Source organism: Mirounga leonina, unplaced genomic scaffold (genome assembly GCF_011800145.1).
Source record: "Mirounga leonina isolate KUSES-001 unplaced genomic scaffold, KU_Mleo_1.0 Mir_115, whole genome shotgun sequence".
Classification (NCBI taxonomy): Eukaryota; Metazoa; Chordata; class Mammalia; order Carnivora; family Phocidae; genus Mirounga; species Mirounga leonina.
Window position 1 is genome coordinate 74,192,108 of NW_023270268.1, and position 18,605 is coordinate 74,210,712.

The window sequence follows — 18,605 nt, forward strand, 5'->3', positions numbered from 1 at the left end:
CCTCCAGAAAAAACCTGATATTTCCTTAGCTGCACTTTGCAACATGATCTCATTATACAACTATTCCCATGTCACTGCATTCCCTGCATCAGGAGTGGTGACTACAGGGCAGGAAAAAGAAAGTATGGAAAAGGGCGTAGCATATCGACCAATCAAAATGACAAGAGCATTTTGGTAGAGGTCGATGCAACGGTAGATCAAGGTGAGGAAAAGCTGACAGTCACCTAACAGTTCGGATCTTCCGGTTTGAATCACCGAAAGAGGCCCAGGAGTTTTTTAGGACATACACCCAAGTCAGGCCAAGGAAGAAGGGCCTCGCTCTGAAGGAGAACAAAATCCTGGGAGCCCAGAACTAGATGGGCTGTCAACAAAAAGTAGAATTTCGCATTCACTTGAAAAGGTAACTATTCCCATCCCTTAATTCACTCTCCTCTACTGCCCCCTTTCTTACCAGCTGGACAAAAAGCTAGAGGTGAACAAAAGCCTTGTGTGGCCCATTGGAATAAAGGCAGCTGTGGCTTTGCCAGGACGGCTCCTGACATAGAGGAAGAGAAGGGAGCCTCTCACCTTAAATCTGTCAACGGCAACCGATGCTTCCGAGAGGGATTTTACGGAGAATGGGGTTACTTTCAAAGCAAAAGTCATGGAATTGAAGACAGTCACCACTGTGAAAGCCTGGAAATAGGAAAAGAAAAGAAACTGAGCTTGATGAGAATCTGCAACAAAAATAACAAGACATCGATTTAAGGAAGGCAGCAACCTGACTGTCAAATTGGTATGAGTCACGTATGCTTTTTTTTTTAAGATTCATTTATTTATTGGAGAGAGCGAGCATGTGCATGTGCGTGGGGGGGGAGGGGCTGAAAAGGAGGGAGACAGAATCCCAAGCAGACGTCCCCCTGGGCATGGAGCCCAACATAGGGCTTGATCTCACGACCCTGAGATCATGACCTGAGCCGAAATCAAGAGTCGGATGCTTAACCGACTGAGCCACCCAGGTGCCCCATGTATGCTTTTTTTTAAAGGTAGAGTTTTTATGAGACCTGCAATTAAAATTCTCAGTAAATCTGAACCAAAGGATGATCTGTATTTTCAGAATTAAATCCAAAGTTGGGCTGATTTAAAACAATCCACATGTTATCCGTGCTTAGGGCTGAATCGCCACTCTTCCTGGCTTAATCACATGAAAGAAAAAATACCTTCTGATTACTGGGGGCATCTCAAAATCCAGAAACAAGAGCACCAGAACATCTCTATATGTGGTATTTCTAAAATCTCCCCAAGCCCTGAGGGTTCACTGACCTGGGCCGCGGTGAGATCAAAGCCAAGGGTCATGTGAACAGAGAAGGTCACCACACTGGCAATCACCATCACAATGGGAGCCACTCCAACAGTGATGCTCTGAAAGTACCCAGCTTTTTCCAAGATCCGACGTTCCTCCTCTCGGATTTCTAAGAATAAAAAGCAAGCCAACTGATGAAAAGCAAGCCAATTTTAAAGCAAGTCAAAAGAAACCGTGGGATATTGGCCCTCTGTCACCAAAGAAGACTTGGTAGGTCTTCAGCCACATAGGTTTTAAAACAACTCCTTAACACCCATGATGCAAAACCTAGGTCAACATGACTAAGAGTTATCACTATTAATGCTGGTACATAAGCCTGAGGTTTGAAATGGAATCAAGTCACAGAATGAATCTAACAGAAAGCAGTCCCTACATATCAGTGCAATGAACATCTTCTGCCTTCAGTCTGGTTTTTCTTGCAAACATCTTACATCTAGAAGGGATGAACACAGTAATTGTATCTGCAAATGGCAGTTTTGTTTGCCTACCTGGTTGTTGTTTATTTCCAGCAAACAACAGGGAAGACTACACCACGGTAATGGAGAATTTAAAAAGAACGCAGATTTATTACAGTGCCTACCGTATGTCAGTGCTGGGTAGAGGCTTTCACACAAAAAGCAGTGAGATGATTGACAGAAGATGAGTGAAATACAATTTTTGTAGGCAGAATGATTTTTCTTAAATATTTGCAAAACAGAGACCCTTATTAACAGTGCAACCCTAGAGTACTAAAGACCATGGAGTAGGAGGTATGACAATAAAGTGGCAAGTTTTGTGTATGTGTATGTGTGTGTGTTTTTAAAAGTTTTTAAACATAAAAGCAATTCTTCTGAGAAGCTTTGTACTGACCTTAGAGTATTACCACTGCTCAAGACATTGGGAACTATCTTCAGAGCTAGCTCATATGTCATATTTTAAAAAATCTAACCCATTGCTTTCACATTTACCATATACCTTGCCTAAGTCCATAATGAGAAAGAACACTCTTCAAACCAATATACAGAGGTAAAGATACCAAAGTCAGGGGCTGAAGGATGAGTGGCCTCTCAGAAAGAAAATTATAAAACCACAGAATGAGAGAGGCAGAAAGGACCATCAGCAGTCACCCTGCTTGCAACATGCTTGGCAGATACCCAATTAGCATCCATCGGTTCCATTCCACTGGCAATGAAAGTTGCCTAACCCACTGCTGGACACCTCTGAGTGGCCACCTCCTCCTGATGACCACTGATAAATAAAGTTTATGAACTGGACACAATGTTCCTGAAGGTTTAATTGATAAATCAGACAGTTAAAATAAAACAGCTTCCTTGATCTGAACACTGGATTTCTATTCAACCTAAAACTGCATTAACTTTTGTAACTGCACTGTATTCAAGTTAGCTCACTGTGAGGTGATGGTCAATGAACAGCCCACATCTTTTATGAAGTAAGTTTAAATGGAAACATGCCTTCTTTTTTCAACTCTAAAGTGCCTTTAAATGTACCCTTCTGAAATGCCACCTTTTTTTAAGGCCCATTTTTCCAACTTCTGTTGAGACCTTTTTGAATGTCCAGTCTAATGCCAATGATTCCTCTAAGCGTTGTGGCATTCACATATTAGACATGTTTATGTGTGCATTGAATTTACTGATCAGGAGAAGCAGGATAGGACCAGGATGGGGCCTTGTGACTCAACATAAGTCAATTGTTTGAAAAGATAAGAATAAAACAACAAACCAAAAACCCCGATGACCGAGTAGCTGAGGCAGGCCCAGAGTCCAGCTGTCCTGACCCCCAGTGCGGCCCTTCTCCCCCTCCCCCAGGATCTTACACCTCACACATCTCACACCTGCGATGCACACGCGCCTTTGGCAGGTAGGGAAGGGGGGAGCTCTCAGAAGACAACTTGATAACGTTTTCTGTGATGTCTTCATAGACAGGCCACAAAATTACAGGTAGGATGACAGTATAGATAGGGGGGTTTGCAACTGAATGAACTGCTTATAACTAGCTTAGTTATCTTGGGGGAAAAAAAAATCACAATTTTCTGGTCTTAATTTCCTCCTATGCGAGATAAGATTATGAGTTCAAGTCTCTAAAATCCCTTTCAGTATAAAGATCATAAGATATTATAAGAAGATATTATGATCCTATGACATTAGGGTTCCTAGCAGCTAATGTGCTCAGGAAGCAAGGACCTTATGCCACATGCACATATGAAATCTGTAAACTCACTTTGAACAATTTGAGAAAATGCTTTGACCCAGGCATACATTTTAATAAATTTAATGTAAGTGAGGACTTCATTCATCTTCTGGACACGTTCATCTGTGGTGGTCACACATTTTCTCCTGAAATATGCAGTGATCCGTGATACAAACATCTGAAAGGAAAAGCGATGTCATGCCAAGTCAGGGCTTATTCAAATTTAAGAACTGTCTAGTCTTTCTGGGAAATAAATCTGTTTAAGATTATTATAAATAAAATGAGCATCATGTAGTTGCACTGCCTTTTAATAAAAGTGGTCTTTTAAATTATAATAAAATATTATTTAATTCTTATCCTTTTGTAAGGAAGTTAAGACAAGTAAAGTATTTGTTCTCATTGTGGTTACTGAGTGCTACCAAAGGGAAGCAGCAGAGTCCTATCAGCAGCAAATTGAGACGAAGGGACTCAGACACTACCGTGTTCTTAAGGGCAGAGTTCAGCTGCTGGCCTCCTCCTTCACTCAGACTCTCTTTTTAAAATCTCCTTAAGAGTCATGGCCTTTATTCACAGGACATCTTACTTCCTCTCAAGACAAAATTCTGCCTAGGGACTGAACACTGCCTAGCTCTTTCCAGACTTTTCCAAACCAGGTACCTGCTCTGAGGAAATTTCCAATCAGAGATGTGACACCTCAGCGACGCCTACTATATACAACCTAGTGGAGAAGTTTAAGGAGAAGCTGCTACGATACAGCAAGGAGGCTTACTCACCATTGCTGGATAAAAGAGGATAAAAACAGCTGATCCTAGGAAGCCTGTTGGTCCTAGAATAATTACGTTATAAATCATGCCTAAGATGGCAACAATGGGTCCTCCAGCCAACAAGCTGCCCACAGCGGCTGCTTCGAACATCCTCTGCCCGTCGTTGGAGCACAGGTTGATGAGCTACGAGACACAAAGAGCAATGAGAGGACCCCGCAAGGACCCCAGTCACTTGTCTCAGGAGGAAGATGAAGGGCAAAGCAGAGATCCAAATGAAAGAAAGAGCTCAAGCCGGGAGCTTTCTCTCTGCCCTGAAGCAAACACCCCTCACTCACCTCACCCACAGACTTCTCTTTAATGTTCTTTAGCTTAAGGATCTTCTTAAATGCCATGGTTAGGATGGCCCCCCGCAGGCGGACACCAGTTCGGTAATTCAATGCCCAAGTCAGCGCGAGTGACCACGAGCGCACGACTTCCGTCAGGAGGAGGCCCAGGACTAACAGCAAGCTGTACTTGAGGTTAGAATCTGTGACCTGGGTGTATTCCAAGAGGTGTTTCACCACGAAGGCCTACAGGGAGAAACACACACCACTGTCAACATCTCCACGGCACCCACACACCATGCCGCAGTTTTATGTTAAGTTAGAAAGAGGAAGCAGCTCCACTGTGACAGCGCTACATACAGAAGCAGAGGAAGACCTTGAAGGACCAAATACGACTGACGACTCGGCCGCGGATATTTACTCGAGGCGTTTCGCGGGAGGTCGGCCTCATCTGGGTTGTTTTCTTCCTTAAGGACACCACCAAAACCGTTCCTCTTTCTAATGTAACATAAACCTGTCCATAAGCTGAAATTAATTCTAAACACACGGTCATTAAAAAGTATATATTTGACCTTACTCCAGTCTCTCCACACATTGATACATGTCTTTAAATGAAATTAAGACCCTTTTTTTTTTTTTTTTTTGGATCGTTTCAAACGTGCTTATTTGATAAAAAGGAACAGTGTACCTACAGTTGGACTGGGGAAGAGTGAGAAGTGCATTTGCAAAACATTCCTGAAAATAAACATCGGCAGTTTAATAGTACAGAAGAGAGCAAACAAAGCAGACTATTCCAAAATCCAGAAACCCTCCCGTGGGCCCTCCCCACTCCCCACTCCCTCCCAAAAACGAAAACGTGTTACCTCAGGTAGCATATGTCTACCACCACCCGCGGGGAGGGAAGGCAGCCAGCCCCCAAGAACCACCGAGCGCCACCTCCAGCTCTGAGGTCCTGCAACGCCGGAGCACACACTCACACAAGGCACATTCAGCGACAGGATTCAACACCAGCAAGTGGGAGGTAATGTACTTTTATTGAAAATGAAACAAAATAGAAAATAAAAGTACCATCTTCAAAGAGTATCTCACAGACTGTACAACAGAAGGAGCATTGCGGTAACATACATGGGAACATACAGAGTCGAGTTTTTACAAGGCTGGCCATCTAACACGTCATCTGGCCTCCGACCGTTGTTTTCGCTACACACAGTGGAAATACAGAATAGAACCCATAGCTGTTGCCAGAGTCCGGAGTAGTACATCGAGCTGACGGCACTTAATCGATTAAGGCTCCTGAAGTTGCAGTGAGTCTGCAATGGGGTAGATTCTCCGAGAATAAGACCTTGCTGCTAAGGAAAGAGAATTAAAAAAAAAAACAAAACTAAACTAAAAACTCCCCCCAAAGAGGGACCTCTGCTTAAAAAAAAAAAAAAAATCCCTGGGTGCTACTGGTTCAGCAGGCTGTGACGGAGGACTTCTGTTCAGGACAGAATACAAAAATCTAGGCCTCAAGGAAAAATGGGGCGGCATCCTTCAGAGTCTTTTTTTCAAGTCCTTGCAGCTAAAATTGATCTTGCCGAAAATGAGAGAAAACAAACCATAACAAAAGAAAGCCAAACCGATCCCCTACCCTGAAGGAAGGGGGAAAAAAAAAAAAAAAAGAACGAGAAACCCCATCCACCCAACTACCCCGGATCCTTATAGCACAGGGTACTTGTAGGTGGAAGCCAGCTCTGAACGACAGACAAAAATGGAGGCCAGACACAATTGTCCTGAGGCGGCTAATGCTGAATTCCAGAACCCAGATGCTCTCTGGGTTAACTGGCATTTCTCATTTTTCCTGGAAGGAAATTAATACCAGATGTCCGCCAGATCCTAAGAGATCCCCACCAATCAGATTTCTGTCAAGCGTCAGTAAATAACCTGATCAAATAAATAGGAGATTTCAGATCCCGAGAACTATTGTATTCCACGTCTCCCCTCCCTCGGATTTTTAGGTTTATATCCATTGTTTGGGTCACCACTGCATACAGCTGGGTTGTTGGTTTACTAGCAAGAAGATTGGCTTCTTTTCCAGTATGCAATCCAAAATGTGGAACTGAGTCACTGAGTGGCAGGGTCAAAACCCCATTTTTCCTCACGTGAAGCAACTCAGTAAGATGGCGGTGCCGTAAAGCATTTTTCTCACACGCCTCAGCACTGATGGAACAGTCTCCAGAGGAAGGCGTGAAAGGACAGCAGGTTGTAGTTTGGGGTTCCTTCCTTCCCATACCTTTACAGTGCCATTTTTCAGCACTGGGTAAGAGCATTAGTACCTCCCGGAGGTGGGGAGCCGGGGGAAGGTAAAAGACATAATGAAGCTTACATTATGTAAAATTTTCGGAGGGGGGGGAAAAGAGGAAACAGCAGATTAAAGAATTTCCAACACATAGGGTTCTTTAAAAAAACAATTACATTTCAAGCCATTTTGTATGTATGGGATAAAGAAAAAAAAGTTTTCATGAAAAAAATCCAACCCAAATTTAGTTTTAAAAAAGTTACAAACTTATCATTTAAACGTAAACAAACTGGGAGAAAAACTCGAGAGATTGTCAGCATAGCTGTCTGGCTGTGGAAAGCATTCCCAGTGAATAAACATTACCTTACCTGAACTCTTGGCGAGAGATTCTGCCCAGCTTGACTCTCTCATTCTGACCGCAGAATACAGCCATCCTGAAAATTCTAAAGAACAGCTTCTGTCACTGGTTCCACTACAGAGAGACTCCCCCCAAATCCAGATCCTGACAGCATCAAGCAAGCTGCAGCTGGGGGGAGGCTGGAAGGGTGGGAAACTTACCTCTCTAGAGGCTATTCACTGCCCTTTCCCCCAAAAGGCCCCTGAGCAGAGTTAGCATTCACCAAGATACAGCACTGCAGGAGGTAGCCTTCTCTTGCAGATCTACAGGGTGGATGCTAATTCTTTACACAGAAATCATAGGTCAGGCCTGGTCTTTTTAAACTGTTCGTATCCAAGAAGGCCACATATCGTCTCTAACTTTAGCAAGTCTGGCCACTCATCTTAGGTCAGGACCATACCCTTAAGCTTTCTGGTACTCCATTAACACTATTGTGACCTCTGGACACTCTGCACAGAGCTCTGGTCCACTGGCATCACTGAAACCTTGGATCGTCCGGCCAGTTAAAAAAACATACCTACACACGAACTTGGTCGTTTATTCGTATATTCTGCATATGGCTACCAAGGTTCAGCGATGCCTGAGGGGAGAAAAGAAATATCCCCCTATCTGGGGAGTCGGTTCTTACACAGATTTCTGTAAGAACAGACTAAGCCAGTTTGAAAGTTGTGCCATATTAGAAAATGTGCAAAAATCTAAAATGGGTGTTCCTTGAAAGGATTTAAATCCACAGAACAGAAGGTATGCTCATTGCTAGCACTAATCTCAAAACCAGGCTGATTCTTCAATTTCCAATTTAAAAAGAAATTTATTTGAATTGGTACTCCAAAAAAAGAAGTTTGCTTGTAGTTTTAAATCTTTTTATCATTTAGAGAGACTATGGATGGGACCATTGCTTTCTCAATTGTTCTAGGATGGGATCTTATGAAATAACACAGGCCTTAAGTTGCTCTTATGCAAGAGGGTAGAGAGAAGGAAAAGTGTGCATGCTGTTTTCCTGTTAAAGGAAGGTTCTCGGTGTTCCCTGGTACCTAGAAGATTTTACTAGAGTTAGCATTCCAGTATGCCGTACCTTAAGAGAGAGATAAAAGAATATGCAGATGCTCAAGGGAGTGACTGTAGGCCCCCAAACTGAACATGCATAGGTAGCTTTTTTTCCCAAATAAAAAATTAAAATCTCAACAATCTATGGTATTTCTTCCCCCCCCCACCTTTTTTTTTGTTTGTTTTGTTTTTTGTTGGTTTTTCTTTTTCTTTTTTTTGGATGGGGGGAGCCAATCAACTTCTTGCACTGGCCAAATGGAATCAAGAAAGCCTATATACTGTGCTACCCAGCTCAAAGAATTCTACAGAAGATCCAGAGCAGCCACCAGCCCTGTAGTGAAACAATGACAGAAGCTCTTCTTGGGGGAAGCTGGTCCTATGAAAATGTTTGCCATTTTGGTCAGTAACATAATATTCACTTACATGGTCTCTCTTACTTAAAACTTATACAAAAGTGTGTTAGTTGCTCAATTAATATAGAAACCTAATACCAGAAAAGTAGTGTTCTCTGCTTCAGAAAAGAGATCAGAACTTTTAAAAAGGCATCAAACATTTAAAAACAAACAAACAAACAAACAGACAACAACAACAGAAATAAAACAGAAAAACTGCAAATTAGTTTTACCTAATCACCATGCATCTTAGGCACATACTTACCAGAACCATGAACCTCCAGCTTACCCACACACGGAAAACGCACAGTATAAGGAGAACTACTGCTCCGATGCCTCAAGGCAAATATGCAGAGAATAGATTTAATCAAAGTCTCAAGTGTCAGGCAGCACAGCAGGTGTAAGAAACAGGTGTCCAGGAAACAGTGTGAACGTCACTCTCTCACCTACTCTGCTTCAGCACGCACTAGGAAAAACCACGGCTGCCACCCCGACACCTGCCACACGATTTACACTATAAACCAACACTTAAAGTAGACTCCAGGTTGGACTCTAAAAAAAAGCCTCAAGGCTCCTCGGGCTTCTTCAGGCTCCCTGGCCGTGGAACCGCCAAACACGTGACAGCTCTGCCCCCAGGCGTGCGGTGCGTCACCAGCACGAGCCCAGCCGCCTACGCCACACCACACTGCTCTCGCCCACTCTCAGCACCGCCAGACACCTCGCCCCAAACCAAGACTGTCATTTCATGGCAACACGCAACAAAGAAGCACCATCCTGCGCAGAGCCGGAATCGTTCGTGTCTTCACCCGCCCCAGGAGAGCGAGCCGCTTCCGGCTCTTCTCTGGCAACACGGCCCCTCATCCTTCCGGCTGTGGACCAGCCACCATTCACTCCAAAATCAACCGTTCCCTTTCAACAGACCTAGAGGCATCACTAAGGCTGCTAACTAGCCCACCGGTGAGCACAACCCCTGCAACAGAACAAGAGTGTTAGAGCTGGCCGTGGCCGGGCCCCTGGAGACTGTCAGAAAGGATGGTTAGAACTTACTGGTCCACTGAAGCCAGCCAGCTGCGTGATCATCAGGCACACGATGGAGAGGATGAGCCTGGTGCGGCAGAAGATCCACACAACCCTTCGGAGGGAAGCAGCGTCTGGCCCAACTTCGTTCAGCTCTTCTTGCCACAGTCTCTCTAGTCTTAACAAGGGCACATGTCCTCCGTTACACGTCTGCCCAGGTGAACAGAGACCCTAGATTCCCTCCTGCCATTGCTTTCTGTCTCCAGGCTTTGACACCACTCACACGAGCCTCTTCTTTAAACTATGTACATGGACCTCACCTTCAGGGAAAAACACACCCTTTCTGGGCAACTACATATTTACCCTGTATAGGGAGGGAGCCTCTCGGGATATGGAAAATGATGAGAACCGAAGTCCTTCCTTCCCACCCAGAAAAATTATCCCTGAATAGAATTCGTTTCTGGCTAAGAACTTCCTTTCTCAAGGGCCCCCAACCCTTTCTGAAGGATCCTGTGGTCAAATGTAAAGTTGCAAACTAGATTTTAGTCATGATAATCAGCTACCACAAAAATGTATTCTGTCACAAGGCAGCAACATAATTTCCCTGTAGACTCAGGAAGAGAAGCGGGGCTGAGAGAGAGAGAGAAAGCCCGTGGTTAAAACAGGATTAAAGGTGAAATAGGAGATAAAGCAGAAGAGCAAAGAGAAAGTCATCCCCAGGCTACCCTCCCTCCGCAGGACAGCTCAGATCCTAAAAGAACACAGAGCTGAGGGCATCACACTGCCGGACCCCCCCTCCTAGCTCAGGCCCTATGCACCCACTATATGGGAGACAAGGGCGGACCAGAGAAGCCTACCTTCTGCAGTTCACATCGGAAGACTCGTACTTGGACAAAGACCACACGTCCTCCATTGAGAGCTCCCCCTTCCTGTGGGCCATGCGGGCCAGAGGAGAAAGCCAAGAAAAAGTCATGCAGGAGAAGAGCCCAGCATTGTCCACTGGGTGCTGGTGTCTAAGGAGAGAAAACCCAAAACACAAAATTGTCAATGCATACAGAGAGGCTAGCCAGCATTTATGAGACACTGTTTCGTAAACAGAGCTCCTGACTAACAACGGGTCTTCCCAAATGGTCTAATCTTAGCCCGAATTTAGCCCGAATTTTCAAAAACGCTTTTGGTGCTTCACAGACAAGTCATTAGCTGGTAGAGCCTCTTACTTGGAAGTGGTCCGGATGGGCTTCAGAGCACTTAAGCTATGATGGTACTTTCCCTTGGGATGTTCCTCATCCAGGATTCTGATCTGAGAATGCATGGAGGCATCCAGGGAAAGGCCCTCAGCTCGGGCTGCTGTTTCCAAGGCATCTTGGCATTCCAACTGTTTCAATAGAGACAGAGAAGAGGCAAAAGCACAGTTAATGAACATCAGAAAAACAGAGGGGCAAATCTACCTGACGTAACAGCTCAAACTGCAAACCAGATTGGTCTTACCTGAGAAATCCCAAGGGTCAGGGTTAAACACGAACTTGTATGCTAAGAACTTGCTTAAGGAACATTCAACCAGTTACTTAAAACTTCTCAACTCTTGAGCACTTTTAGGTTCAGAAAAACTGAACAAAAAGCACAGAGAGTTCCCGTATACCTCCTCATCTCCCTGTCTCTTCCCCATCTGTTTCCCCCATTAGCGACATCTTGCATTAGGGTGGGACGTTTGTTACAACTGATGAACCAATATTGATATGTTACATTACATAAAATACACAGTTCACTCTTTGTGTTGTACATTCGAAAACTTACGTTTCTATCACCAAAATGTTTCCCAATGTGGACTGAGAATCAATCAATGTACTACTAACTGCAAATTCTCCTGTCCATTTGCTATGACAAAAACTTCACAATCACCCCCAATTAAACAGCTCTGTCACACAGAAAAGCCAGTATGTACACAAGTCTCCCCTCTCTCTCCTTTATCAGCAACAGGGACAGCACAACAGGGGTTCTCACCCTGTGCACAGCTAAAGAGCTCCAATACGCAGATGTATGCAGCATGAAGCACAAGGTCTCATGAGTTGAAATAGAATTAACCATATTTACCACTAAGCTTATAAATTCCAATTAATCACATTAACAAAAAGGCATATCACTCAAAGTCTAACTGAGGCAGAAGAGGATGAGCCAAGAATCTGAACACCTCTACCCTTGTTTACCCTAAAAGTAACTCAAAGTTTACCCCCCTCCTGTTGTGGAAACAGAGGCATTGTTTTCCTCAGACAAGGATAATAAGTACGTCATCCTTTTCTCACATTATCACAAAGATTTCCAGCAATGACTGTGAAAGAGCAAGAAAGAATAGATCCCCAAATCAAGAAAAAGTTAAGTGGTGCAGCACCTACCACACTGTGTCTTACACAAGGCAGAGTCTCGGTTTTTATGCACCACCTCATTTCCAAGAGAACAGTGGCCACTCAAATATTAGCAGAAATGAATTCGTATATGGAGGTACCTGGATGTCTAGGCAGCTCTCTCCTCAAATACAATAGCTTTAGTTCACAACACAGTTATGCATCTTCAGATAAGATAAGGTACTGCTTAATATCAGGAAAGTACACAGCCTTGGCAACTGGGAAACACGTTTTTGTCCTTTTGACAAAGGCAAGGTAGAGCAGTTTCAAGAGAATAAGAACACAACATGACAAATGAGTCAATACCAAGAATTAACTCTTACATAAAGTCCTTAGGTATAAGGTGAACACTTATTTCCTGGTTAGGGACTGTGGTACCTAACAATGAACTAAACGCTGCTGAGAGTCAAGTACACAACAAAGGTAGGCTTTTTGTTTTTGTTTGGTTTTTGAACCTATAAGCTGCCTATAACCACAAGGAGAAGAAAACCAATGGGCTAAGAAAGGAGAAAGATACACTAAAAATACAAACATACCTACTATAAGGAAGTAGAAACTGGGACTATGGACAGAGTAGGTACAGAATGTTGTAAGGACCAGCCTTATTTAGATATCCAAAGCTTCAGAAGAAGACAAAAATCAAAATAATACCACTTCAAATACACATTGGATATCTGCCAAAATGGACTATATGCTGGGCCTTAAGGCAAACCTTAAAGCAAAGAATGACATCACATGGTTAGGTCTTGTCATTTTGATTTGTACTACCCTAATGGTTAATGATGTGGAACATCTTTTCCTGTGCTTATCTGCCACCTGTATTTCTTTTTTGGTGAAGTATCTGTTCATTTTTTGCCCATTGTCTAAGTGGATTGTTTTCTTAGTGTTGAGTTTAGAGAATTTTTTATCTACTATGGGCTCAGGTCTTTTGTCAGATGATTCAAATATATTTTCTCTCTTAATAGGGCCATTTACAGAGCACAAGTTTTAAATTTTGATCAAGCTTAATTTGTTGATTTTTTTGTTTTACGGATTGTGCTTTTTAATGTCATGTCTACAAACTCTTCATTTAACCCTAGGTCATGAATATTTTTCTCCTATGCTTTCTTCTAAAAATTTTACAGTTTCTACATTTAAATCCATCTTTCACCTTGAGTTAATTTTTGTATAAAGTGTAAGACTTAGATGAAGAATTTTTTTTTTTTTGCCTATAAGTGTCCAATTATTCCAGCATCATATGTAGAAGACTATCATCTCTTCCTTAAATTGCTTTTGTACCTATGTAAAAATCAGTTGGCCATACTTGTGTGGTTTGATTTCTGGGCTCTATGCCATTGACCTATTTGTCTATTCCTCCACTGATACCACTAACTTGATTACTGTAGCTATACATTAAGTCTTAAAATAGGGTCATGTGATATCTCTAACTTTATTCTTCCTTTTCATAACTGGTTTAGCTATCCTAGTTCTTTTGCCTAGGAGAACCAAGTTCAAGAGTTAAGAGAGTTATAAAATCTTTTGACATTGCAGCATCAGAAAAGGAAAACTTGGCATGCCATCTCTTAATATTCTCACACAAGAATGGCCTAGTAGCATTAAGAATAAACAAAAATCTTCACACCTTCTTTTATGCATTCTTTCAAGAAATGGCTTACTGAGCACCTACGTGCAAGACTGTTCCAGATGGGAATAAGAATATGCCAATTGCTACATGTATAGTACACTAATTTTTGTTCATCTCTAAAATGCCAACTTACAGCTTTCAACAAAACCTATGAACAGAAAAGCGAATGGACTTAACAAAATCCTCCTATTGCATGAGTTCTGTTCCTTTGGATATATATAATGATGTCATGTTCCATCATCTCCTGGGTCATAAGTGACTTCCTGTGTTGGAGAATGCCAAATTCAGATGTTCTTTAAAAAGACTCAGGTGTTGGGGCGCCTGGATGGCTCAGTTGGTTAAGCGACTGCCTTCGGCTCAGGTCATGATCCTGGAGTCCTGGGATTGAGTCCTGCATCGGGCTCCCTGCTCAGCAGGGAGTCTGCTTCTCCCTCTGACCCTCCCCACTCTCATGTGCTCTCTCTCATTCTCTCTCTCTCAAATAAATAAATAAAATCTTAAAAAAAAAAAAAAGACTCAGGTGATGGGGTGCCTGGGTGGCTCAGTTGGTTAGGTGTCCGACTCTTGGTTTTGGCTTGGATCATGATCTCGTGAGATCAAGGCCCATGTCGGGCTCCGCACAGAGCATGGAGCTGCTCAAGATTCTCTCCCTCTTCCTCTGCCCCTCCTCCCTCCCTCCTCCTTTCCCCCACCAAATAATAAAAATAAAAATAAAAAGACGCAGATGAGAGTTGGCAGGCAAGGTTTCATTACCCCAGACATACCATGAGTACTATACCAGCATTACCAAATGCCTGCAACATAACAGAGACTGAGGGCACTTGTACTACTTTTAATTTTAGAACAAGGCACTCAGTATAATTTTATCCTGACAAAGACAAAGCCCCATAAAAGTGGTTGAAATTGCACAATCCTCAAATTTTCACAAAATAATTAAACATGGAGTAGGAATTCCCACAATAGAGATACAAAGAAGTCTACATTGTTGACCTAAGAGAATCAAAGGTTGCCACTCTAAGTGACCCACTTTCCAAGTCATAGCCCATTTTTCCTTCTGCTTCCTATACCGTCTACCTTGTTGTCATATCTTACTGCCTAGCTGAGGATAGGGAAATATCTGACAGATGAGAGGATCTATGCGTATCTGCACCTAGCTCCTTCAGAGATAGGTCTCTCAAAATAATAAGCAACAGATGTTTTAGCTGTTGGCAAGGATTCTCGAATGTTAAAAAATCAGGAGAAAATCCTCTTTCTCCAATAAAACTATTTTCTCTTCGGTCTTAAAATATTAATACCTCCATAGATAGACTTTTCTCACAATTGGAGGCCACTGTGAAGTACAGTGATTTTGAATATGGATTTTAGAAGACAGGCGACATGGGTTCATGTGCTGATTCTGCCACCAACCTTCAGCACGTTACCTAGCCACCTTAAGCTCTATTTACTCATTTTTACAATGGTGCATGCACCCATCACAGTGTTGAGAGGAACTAATGGGATAATGAAAAGTACTTAGCTAAGTATGGGCATATAATAAACATTTTGTACGTATTAACTATGTTACCCAATTATTCATCTGATAAATCTTACAGCCTACCTCAACTATTTCCTCTCTCCTTTAGCTTTCCCTGACTCTTTTATTTATTTATTTTTGCAGTTGTTATTCTTCTTTTTTTTTTTTTTTAAGATTTTATTTATATGAAAGAGAGAGAATGAGAGTGAGAGAGCACGAGAGGGGGGAGGGTCAGAGGGAGAAGCAGACTCCCTGCCGAGCAGGGAGCCCGATGCGGGACTCGATCCCGGGACTCCAGGACCATGACCTGAGCCGAAGGCAGTCGCTTAACCAACTGAGCCACCCAGGTGCCCGTTATTCTTCTTTTTACAAACCCTTGTGTCAAATGCTAACTCTTTATAGATGCCAGCAAGGGAGGTGCTCTGCTGGATACAAACCCAGACTCAGAAGCAGCTTGTCTAAGAATGGTTTAGCACCAGGTTCCCCACCAATGTGTGTGATGGGTGAGGGGGCCAGCCCCCTTTCTGACCCCACCCTGTTCCCCCTGCAGAGGGGCAGTCTCCCTGGGCCAGTCCCAGAACCCAAGCGGTTGGGGTGGCCCCACTGCAGGGATGGTGGGAAACCAGCTACCCCAGTCCAACCAAGGCCCAGTGGTGCTGTTGATCCTTTACCTGAGCCAGATTCTCACTTAGAGGAATTCAGTCATAATCTCCTGACTCTTTTAGGATCAGAAAATTTATTTCCTCCCTCCTATGTCTTCCCTACACCTGACCACTACAATGGGTTGCTTCTGGTAAGAGCTCCTGGAGTGTAGGCTCCAGTGAAGTAAGACATTACTCTTGTTTGTATCCCTGGCCTCTGACACGGTATACAGCTTGGGACCTATTTTTCAAATGTCAATTAAGGGGCACCTGGGTGACTCAGTCATTTAAGCATCCAACTCTTGATTTTGGCTCAAGTCAGGATCTCAGCATTGTAAAATCAAGCCCTGTATGGGGCTCCAAGCTAAGTGCGGAGCCTGCTTAAGATTCTCTCTCTCCTTCTCCCTCTGCCCCTCCCCCACATGCTAACTCACTTGCACACATTCTCTCTCTCTCTAAAAAAAAAGCCAATTAAAATACCTTCATGTTGGCTCACAATCTGCATTATTATCATTTAATACTCTGTGATATACCACTGAGGAATCTTCTTAACCATTCTATTTCTGTTTAGATTCTCCACTGTTTTGCTTATTATTAATAGTATGATAAATAATTAATTTTTTTTTCTTTCTGGATTACTTAGGATAAATTCCTAAATAATGGGGATTACAGGATTACAGAGTGTAGCTCCTAGCAATTAGCCATCTATCCAGTTTGCTCAATTAACCTTATTATACAATCTGTATTCCAGTATTATTGCAAAAGAGAACTGCTGCTTTGCAAACTGGTCCCTGTACATGCATGCAGGGCAAGGAGAGCCTGAAGAAAGAGGCAGATCACTCCAGACTGGTAGGTGGCAAGTTTAATAAGCAAGGGAATTTACATGAGGCTTATCTTAGGCAGCCACAGGACGAGTAGACCTCTGTGCCTGCCCACCAAATCTCAAGAGTTTATGCAGAGGCCTTAACTGGGTTTAGTCACATAAACCATCTAATGGTCTCAACACCACACTACTACCTCACAGCTGTGTCCTGGGGACAGTTCTTTGGAGTGGGGAAGGCGAGCAGAAGCTACATTCCAACGACAGGGGAGGTCAGGAGCCTGTGATTGCCTAGGTGGAGCTCACAGGTCAGCTGGCAATCGTATCCTCCTGACGACCTTCCCTAACACTCCAGCCTTCACAACCAGCTCTTAAAATCTCACATGCCCCCCCTTCCACAACATGCCCTGAGTAGTCAGCAAGGAGTTTCCCTCGCATGGAGGTAGCCCCTTGGGTGGCTACCTGGCTGCACTGGAGGCGGATGCCACAACCAAAAGAGAAAACACACATTAAGATAATGATTCCCCAAATCAGTGTTAACTTTTCCACCAAGAGCCCCACGTTCTGAGCCACTGATTTATTAAGTCTCCTAGGCTGGGGGTCAGATCACTTAGGTCATTTACTTGTGCCCTCGTGTGATTTAATAAAAATGATACGTTAGAGACTCATCAGGTATGAACACACAGCATTCTGCTTGGAGAATGGGACAGATGGCCACGGTGAGGCAGTAACGATGTCCAAGGCCATTCTATTTTGGAGGACAGCTTTTCTCATTAGAGACATTCAGTGTTCAGTAAGGACGGGCATTGTGGGCTGTCGTTTCTGTAATGTCCTCCAGGCCAATGGAGGGAACAAAGAAGGCGGCCAAATGATTATATCAGTGGAAAACAGAATATACCCACCCAGCCTTGAGGAGAGGGAGGCTGTCAGCTTTGGGAACTTGATCTGGTTGTACACCCCGTACACACTGCTAGGGAGGCAGCACTGTTAGGCATGAGGGGATGGACCGGGGGTGGGACAGGCCAGACCAGGATGCCCACCTCTTCCCCTCTTTCAACGACACATGTTCCATTCCAGGCATAGTGGGTTTCAACAACAGGATCCCAGTGGAGACTGAACAGTTCGTCATCCAGGGATGTGAACTAAATCGCCAATCCAGGTGGGACCTCTCATTGCAAATTCCAGTAGATGACACCTTTCCAGGCGTGATGGGCTTGGTGTTCTCAGCAGCATAGCATGTTGATCCATGGTGAAAGTTGGGACAATGGCTATTTACCACGCCATCCATACCCTTATAATACACCCTGTTGGGTGCCTCAGCAGGGGTCCCCAGTCTGGCATATGGGACAAGAGGCCTTACTGGTTGATCACACAAATGTATTGTATGGGACAGTACTTGAATCCACCTGGCCAAGGTGGTTTTATCTATTAGTAATTAAATCTGCTGTTTGAGATTCCATTTCTCCTTTCTACCAACCCTACTACTTGCAGGTTATAGGGGCAATGGAACCTCCATTCAATGTCATGTTCTTTTGCCCAGTCTTCAACATCATGACCTTTGGCAAGTGACCCCTGATCACTGTCTAGTTGATTGAGGGTATCTGCACATGGTACTCAGCTTCTCTAATTCCCTCATGGTGGCAGCCCAGTTTGCATGGCAACAGGGCAAAGCTTGTGTTCACACAAACCAAGGCATATTGAGAACCCTCACTCTGACAGAGGGGGCCAATATAATCAATTTGCCAATCTCTCACGAGCTGGGAACTGCAGCGGATGGCCCCAGATTCCTTTGGCAGTTGCCTTAGGTATTGTCTGGAACACAGAGAACATGCTGTTCCTACATTAACCACATCACTGTATTTCA

The 18,605-nt window shown here is 43.6% G+C and overlaps 1 protein-coding gene across 6 annotated transcripts in view; it reads right to left on the minus strand.

The window, feature by feature from the left end:
* Positions 1-18,605, minus strand: part of ABCC5 (ATP binding cassette subfamily C member 5) — an 86,850-nt gene that overhangs the window by 47,423 nt on the left and 20,822 nt on the right. For 3 of the 6 annotated variants that reach the window (XM_034999692.1, XM_034999693.1, XM_034999694.1), the window contains exons 3-10: positions 10,962-11,119; positions 10,602-10,757; positions 9,775-9,922; positions 4,629-4,862; positions 4,303-4,476; positions 3,560-3,707; positions 1,303-1,451; positions 568-675 (exon numbers count right to left, since the gene is read on the minus strand). In XM_034999692.1, the coding sequence (XP_034855583.1) occupies positions 568-675; positions 1,303-1,451; positions 3,560-3,707; positions 4,303-4,476; positions 4,629-4,862; positions 9,775-9,922; positions 10,602-10,757; positions 10,962-11,119 (1,275 nt within the window). Of the gene's footprint in view, positions 1-567; positions 676-1,302; positions 1,452-3,559; positions 3,708-4,302; positions 4,477-4,628; positions 4,863-5,222; positions 7,338-9,774; positions 9,923-10,601; positions 10,758-10,961; positions 11,120-18,605 lie in introns of those variants that run through there. The other 3 variants (XM_034999697.1, XM_034999696.1, XM_034999695.1) reach the window with 3 other exon arrangements.